This window comes from Mus pahari, chromosome 1 (genome assembly GCF_900095145.1).
Source record: "Mus pahari chromosome 1, PAHARI_EIJ_v1.1, whole genome shotgun sequence".
Lineage (NCBI taxonomy): Eukaryota > Metazoa > Chordata > Mammalia > Rodentia > Muridae > Mus > Mus pahari.
In genome coordinates, this window is record NC_034590.1 from 80,302,111 (window position 1) to 80,310,575 (window position 8,465).

General features: G+C 36.0%; 1 protein-coding gene across 1 annotated transcript in view; it reads right to left on the bottom strand.

Moving 5' to 3' along the window:
• Nucleotides 1–8,465, bottom strand: part of Sbf2 (SET binding factor 2) — a 292,547-nt gene that overhangs the window by 142,927 nt on the left and 141,155 nt on the right. Inside the window, exon 7 of the mRNA XM_029535769.1 lies at nucleotides 1,734–1,866. Within this exon, the coding sequence (XP_029391629.1) occupies nucleotides 1,734–1,866 (133 nt within the window). The remainder of the gene's footprint in view (nucleotides 1–1,733; nucleotides 1,867–8,465) is intronic.

Sequence of the window (8,465 nt, forward strand, 5' to 3'; positions counted from 1 at the left end):
GGAACTCACTTTGTAGACCAGGCTGGCCTCGAACTCAGAAATCCACCTGCCTCTGCCTCCCGAGTGCTGGGATTAAAGGCGTGCGCCACCACACCCGGCTTTTGTGACTTCTTTTTAAAAAATATTTTTTATTAATTCTTTGAATTTGATACAATATCTTTCTTTCATAGTTACTATCATTCTTCTCAGATCTACCCCACCTCCTTACGCTCCAACTCTGTGATGGTTTTTTTTCAGTCTGAATTTAAATATCTATATTTAGAAATTATCAAGTAGGCCTGATATGGTATGTCAGCTTTTTAGTATAAGAGGAGGCAGATGTGGGTGGGCTTCTGTGAATTCATGACTGGCCTGGTCTATACACTAAGTTCTAGTGCAATCAGAGTTAAGTGCACTTTTGAGTTCACAGCAGTGGGCTGAGCAAGCCCAAGTCAGACCAAATTGTTGCATGAAGATAGGCATTCAATCCTACTTCTAGCTATGAAGCTATTAGCAGCTGTTAGCTGCTGAGAAAGAGACAGTTTTCTCTGTTAAGTGTAGCCCTGGTAAGTCCACCATCCTCTAGTAGAAGACCGAACATCCAAGATTATTTGGGCAGCACAAACTGGTCTTTAATTAATTAATTTAATTAATGAATTAATTTTAAAGAACACAAAATTGGATGGGTGGGGGGGGGTAGGGATGTGATCAAAACATGAATGAAACTCTCAAAGAACTGATAATGTTTTTAAGCACTGAAGAAAAAAAAAGAACAAAAGAAAGAAATTATCAATTTTTTGGCAATGTTGCTAACAAAGTTCTGAAAAGAATGATTTCCAAAATGCCACTGTTTAAAATATGGTCACAAAAGTCTGGCAGTGATGGCTCACACACCTTTAATCCCAGCACTTGGGAGGCAGAGACAGGAGGCTTTCTGAGTTCTAGGCCAGCCTGGTCTACAGAGTGAGTTCCAGGACAGCCAGGGCTATACAGAGAAACCCTGTCTCAAAAACAAAACAAGAATGCTCTGCTTGATGCTTACATTCAATAAACAGATTAAAAATTTTTTATGAAAATTCCAGAGGAAGTCTAAAATTTTATCTAGTGTTCATGAACTTAAGTTTCTAGGACATTATGATTAACAAATTCAACCAGAGTAAAATATTCTACGTGTGTGGTATGACCTGACATCATGGTTTACATTTTTAAAAACTGTTTTCCAATTTTTATTATGGAAAATATTTAATATACCCCTTAAAAAGAAATGAGAAAATTATAATGAAGATCTGGTTAATCTGGGTTTGACAATTACCAATGCATAACCATGTGTGTCTACCGATGTATGTTCTATTCTCTATGTTCTTGTGAAGAAACATCACATCATTTATATACAAATAATTTAAGAGTTATCTAAAACAGATAAGGATTCTTAATTAACAGAATCCTAATAACTTCTAAAAATTAATACACTACTATCAACATTAACCAAAGAATGTTATCAGTATTGAAAGATAATTAAATATTGCTGACAGTACTAGACAAAGTAAATTAATATGTTTCACTAAATTAATCAACACTCAGTGATGTACAACTTGGAAAAGTCCCAGATTTTAGACTAGACTTTATTAGAATCATGACTCTAACTTCACAAAACAAACCTCTGTGGTTCAAAGCAGTTGGGCCATGTTATTTTGAATTATCAACAAGTAATACATAATGTGGGAATAACTAATATTATCAAGTAAAAACGTCACCTGTATTTAAGTGGAAACATTAGAGATTCCAGGGCTCTACAGGCATCACTCAGTCTCTGGAAGCTTGCAGAGTGGAAGAGAACCTTATTTTCTGTAAGGACTGCACAGAAGAGGTTGAGGACGTTTTGAATGCCTAAGAACAAAAGAGCAGAGGCTTACTTTCCATAACAAACTGTATTGAGGTGCCACCAATCACAGATTGTCAATGACAAAGAAACAAAAAGTAATATTCTGAGGATCACCAAAAGAAAATACTTGATGAATCTAACATACACAACGTATAGGCACGCATCTGTCTTCCTACATGTCTTTATTTACACCACTATGATAGTCACTGAACCTATGAGTTGTCTGGAAATTTACTATTACCTTTTTCTTTACTTTATCTCCAAGGTCTGTATTTAAGTTCCAATTAAAATAATTTAACATTGGTTTTTGTTCATCTATAGAGTGCAGTTTTTCTGATGTTAAAACAGTCGTGCATTTCAAGATGACATTTCAGTGAACTATGGATCACATACAAACAGTGATATTCTAAGTTCATAACGGAGGTGACAAATTCCTATCCTCTAGTAACAATAGCTGCCCTTGTATCATTGTACAATGAATACTTGTAATAATGTAGCCATAACAAAACTATCTTTACTCATATGAAAGCATAACAAAATTAGGTACAGTGAAAAATGGAGTTAATACCTATATAATTAGTTTATGTGTTTCTAACACCACAATTTTGTTTGCATTCTGTATTCCTTCTAAAGAAAACTATGTTGTGTTATGCCAGGGGCAGCCTCACACAATTTGTATTTTCCTACATTCTATATTCATCTGTGATTCTTGATTACATCATTTTTCTTATGCTTGATTTAATCCCATGCTATTTTGCACACATGGCTCTCAATGTCACAGTCCATGCTATCTGTCTTTTTTCACTATATAGCCTAGATATGTAGTGGGCTATACTACCTAAGACACGGAAGGGTATATGCTTGAGGATGTCTGACTAATGTCCCACTTCAAAAATTTATTCTTCCTATTGACACATGACTATAAGATGAGCAGCTAATTTGCTATCCTGTCACCTCACAATAATGGAACCAGTCAACCACAGAATAAAATCTCTAAAATCACCTTTCTTCTTTAAACTGTTGTGGCTGAGAGTGTTCTGTCACAGTAACCACATGCTGGCTTACACACATGGTTTTCTCTTTTCTTGAGAGTCTGTCGATCATTACAGCTTTAGTTTGACACTAAATCTATCCTAGATTTAGACAACAGGGATCCTTTTGACTTATTTCCTTGTCCTTAGAGCATAACTCTTTTTCTTCCCCTTCCTCTTCCAAGTTCTTGCTTCTTGCTTCTTACTACAATTCAGACTCATAATATTCTTACCCTGCTCCAGAATGAAAACTGCTGGAGTTCAGAGTCCTGGCAACTTTTGGTAAGAATTAATACTAAAGACCAAGTTTCAAACTACCAGGGTGTATATTGGATAATTTCAATGTAAATGTCTTTCCTTATAGCCCATTTCTACCTATAGGAAATATGCACAGATATACAAAAATACATATAACATTAGCATATACACATAAAGGCATAAATACTTTTGAGAATGGATCTACAGAATTTCAATTCCAACTATTCCTTAGTTTCCTCTATTCCTTCAACTCATATGTGAGTATCCCTTTCTGCACTAAAAACTCTGCATCCTAATAACATCAAAGCATTTCTTTGTTTGCTAATTTCATTCTATTATCTGCATTATAGTTCTGGAGTTGTCTTAGCAACTGCAACTCAAAAGAGCCAAAAACAAACAAACAAACAAACAAACAAATCACACATTACAAAGGAGTTTAATATTTCCACTTCCCTACCCAAACCTATCCCATATTAAACTCACATAGCCAAACTTTTGAGTGTTCCAGTTTAGAAAATGGTTTGGGTATTGATTCAAGGTATATAAATGAAGCTTGGTGTGAGAGTGGCTCTAGGGAGAGGTGGGAGAACATTTTGGAAATGGGGCATATTGGGAGAACCTTAGGACCAAATCCTTAAAAGGGACTGTGGGGCCTTGTTTGTCCTCTGCTCTCCCTCTCTGTCTTGGCTTCTAGTCCAAGGTGTTACCACTTGCTTCTCTCACATACAGCTGGGCCATCATTGGTGCCATGAGGTGATACTGTGAGCTAAGTAAACTTTTCTCTATTAGATTAGTTGCTTCGGGTACTTAATTTTAATACCTCAAAGGCATTTTCCCCCTCATTGATTGCAGTCAAATACCTGACAAGCAATCTTTCTTATAAAGGGAAAAGGGTTATTTCTGGGTTATAGTTAGTGTCAAAGGATCATTCCGTCACGAGGGGGGAAGACATGACAGCAGGCAGAGAAGGCATGGCAGCAGCATCAGGGAGCCAACTGATCTACTGCATCTACAATTAGGAAACACTGTGAACAGGAAGTAGGCCCAAATGACCCTTCCTTCAACAAACCACTTCCCCCCCAGCCTTCTCAGTACTACCAGCCAGACACTAAGGACTCCAACACATAGCCTAAGGGGGCATTTTTCATTAAACCATCACTAAAACTGATGCCTTTATAAACACATTACTTTGTTTTTCTTGTCTTTCTAACAATTAGACTGATCTAGTTTTGTGTCCTGAATATGTAAGACATTGACAGGCTTCTAGAAGTCAAATCTCTATGATGGTGTATTTAAAGAAGTATCACTTGTCCCTTAGTAGTATGTTGCCAATGTCAATTCTGATTTGAGTGTGTGTGTGTGTTTACATGGAAGCCAGAAGATAACCTTGGATGTCATTCCTTATGAGCTAGCTACATTGTGTTTTGAGACAGGGTCACTAATTGACCTATAGTTAGACCAGTAGGCCAGGCTAGCTAGCAACTGAGTCCCAGCAATCTATCTACCTGTCTCTGCATTCCCAGCGCTGGGATTATAAGAACATACCACCAATCAGCTTTTCTAATGTGGAGTTCAGGAACTGAAAGCACTTTAACAAATAAGCTGTCTCCACAGCCCACTTTGTGTAAGGTTCTATGACTATGTATATAGCCATATTATAATTGGGGGAAGGTAACTGAGCATGCTATAAGGACTAGTTTTATTAATGTGGTTACTTTTTATGAATCAAATTATTTCTAAAAAGATCTATCTATCTGAGTGTCTGTGGCCACAAACACAGTAATGTACTCCTGTAATCCTAGTTACTTGGGGTCCAATCAGGAGGATTAGAAACTCAATGCTATTTATCCTGGTCAAGTTAATTAGACCTGTTTCAAACAAGACAGGGGAGGAAGACAGGGGTATAGGTCTGTAGTAAAGTACTAGTCTAGCTTGTGTGCACAAGAAAAGTCTCTGAGTTCAGTTCTTAATACAGTAAAATACACAAAAATTATGGATGCATTAATTTCTTACAGGTGTAGTAGCACACTAGCACAAACTTAGTCACCATAAATGTATTAACTTCTGAATCCAGAAGTCCTACTTTTATGTTTCTATTTTTCCTCCCATATCCTTTGGCTTGATGGTTACCTTTTATCTTCAAAGATGATAATGACCACTTGATAGTCTTACCTAGTTGTATCATTTTGACACCAATCTCCTGTCTCTCTTCTTCATCTTGTAAGTCCTGTCATCACACTGAGCCTACCTAAGGTGGCAGTAGGACTTTTTCAAGAAGAATTAGGGAAGAACTTGTGCCTTCCTGAACTTCATTCTCTCACAACAAAACAATAATGACCCACTTAGACATTTCATAAGAAAATAAGATTGATATGATATCACACAGAGTGTGGACTGAACTATATTCAGTTATGAGAGACTGTATCCTAGACTGGTGAAACAAGAAAACCCAGTTTACCTTCTCAAGGGGAGCTAGCCAGACATACTCTGCACAACATAGTTGAGCAATTAAGGAATTAGATATTGGGATATTCTAATGGGTAAAATTTTCTATACCCCAAAAAACTGTGGTAAAAAACAAACAAACAAAACTAACCTTTTCATACACAACTTCCCTATTTCTAGTATTGAGTGTTTAAATTGTATATAACTAGTAACCTCAGATTTTAAGGCATTACAAGGCTGTGTATTCCCAAGAAGCAATGTTTGTTGCTGTGTTCATAGCTTCACTTACTTAAAAAGCAAATGCTATAGCTATGACAAGAAGCCTGCTTGACCCAAAATAGTTTCTTAGTCTACTGTTATCTATTTCCATCTAATACTTCACAGTAACAGCAAATGATGGGATGGTAAACACTCTGGTGATAACTTCTACGGACTTACTTACTACATTCACACATACACATCCTGCCAATTTCCCAAATACTAAAGCAATCTTAAAATTACTTCCTGATCTCAATTTTCTTTGAGAGTCAAATTTTAAAACTCAGTGCCTGAAGGATTAAATGAATTTGTTCTTTATTTTAAATGAATAACAACAAAGCCTTTATTCCAGGATTATCCTCTGAATAGTAAATACATGTTATACCAACAGAATACTATGTCTCAGATATCAAAAGGGTAAATTAAGGAACAAAGACCATCATTTTTCAAATTATACTTTATTATGTGTTATGTGAATACATATGACATATGTGGACATATGACACATGCCATGATGTATATACATGTGGAGGTTAGAGCGCAACTATGTACAATTGGTTCTCTTCTTCCACCTTTATGTGGGTTTGGGTATAGACATCAGGCCAGCAAGCATGCACAAGAAGCATGTTCACCTGTGTACCATCCCACAAACCCCAAAGCCCAGACTTTGAAGGATCCATTCTAGAAAGCCTTGATCTCATCTCTTGTCAATTCATGGGGGGTGGGGAGGGGCGGGAGATTTATCATTTAATTGACCAATATTTATTAAGTGCCTACTTTTTCTACATGTTAGATTGTAAAAAGGACTTATTGGACTTTTGAGATATTATAGAAAATGCTAAATTCTTGGAGATGGAGATAAATATAATGCAGACTCTTGCAAGTTCACAGTTCAGTAAGGATGGAATAAACACACCAAACTATAGACATATACAATGTATGAGCACAGAAAAGGGCGATTTAACCTCCTGCCATTTGAAAGCTGCATGCTTGCATGTTGAGCAGGCATATTTTGTAGAAAAACTAATCTCGGAGGTGCTAAAAGAGACAACTGGCAGTTTACACAAGAAAACTTTGTAACATGGAAGATGAACTCAATTTAATTATAGCTATCTTGCCATAGGTCACTGATGTTCAATAAAAGACAACTAAACAGATTTATTTAATAGCAGTATTCAAATGACACAAGACATAAGGGGAGGGACCTGGGAGATAGCTCAGTCAGTAAAAGCTGGAGGACAGCAAATTAGGGCCAACCTGGGCTATGTAGAAAGATAACTGTCTCAAACATTAAAGTTAATAGAGAAGATAGTTTTACATCAGGATGCTTTTGCTCTTTCATCAAGCTATACTACAGAGCCTTCTCTCCAACCCATAAACCAAATATATTTTTTAAAAAATCTCTATGTGCCAGGTTCATGGCAGTTACCAGGGATATGAAGTTGAACAAACCATAGCCCTTCTCATAAATACTTTTAGCCTTATGGGAAGATAGGGTATTTTTGTTTTTGGAATCACAATAACAATTGGTATAGTAATAGCAATTCACAAGCACATATTTTATGACCTAGAAAAGTGGAAGCTGTAAGAACAAGAATGTTATTAAGAAACTAATAGCATCTTTAAATTTCCAAATAAAGAACATTTACATCAGTTCTTTAAAAGAACTGTTTTACAAACACCAATGACTATCATTACCCATCTTGCAATGCTGACTAATGGGCTTTGCGTTCTGGGGGTCACACATAAAAACATGTAATTACTGTATTATATAGCCCAAAGTAGCTGTCTAGATTTTTATCTTAATGAATTTTTTAATGTTTCTATAGTATATTTTTAGACCGAAGTATTACCATAGACATAAAGTTCTGTCTTGCTGTGTTAAAACAAGATGTTTTCTTAGAGGGCTGTGGGGAGAGGCTGTGGGAGTTGTTAACAAACTTAAGACTTGAATGACAGTTTCTGAAAGCATGATTTTAAATTTAAAATAATTACACTGTTTAGTTTATGGGGTGGACACAGGGATGCATGTATGCAGGAATGCCATGGCATACAGTTGAGGAATGAAGACAATGGATAGAAGCATCTGTTCTTTAATCCCACCATGTAGGATGCTAGGACTAAAATAAGGTTGCAGGTCCAGCGGCAGGAGCCTTTGACAATTGCACCATGGTCCTGGCCTCTGCATTTTGGGAATTATATCCTTGATGCATACAGTTCTATCTTCTCCATTTACTGACTTGAGATTCTGTTAAAACCATAGGTAATTTAAAGTAAGGGAAGCACATACTATGCTTTTTAAAATAATATTTAGATAATAACTGTTAATGCTTAGATGTTTGTAAATATATGACATTTTGCATTCATTTATAAATTAGAATATTTCTAACAGGGGTGATTCCTTTCTTTTTCTTGTTACTATTATTCCTTATTGATAATTTTCAAAATAATAAATTGAATCTCTATAAATCCTGTGAATAATGTGAATTCATGAATCTTAAACCACACAAAGACCCAACAAAGAAAGAGAACTTCAGACCAATTTCCCTTATGAGTGTCGATGNAAAAATACTCAATAAAATTCTCGAAAACTGAATCCAAGAACACATCAA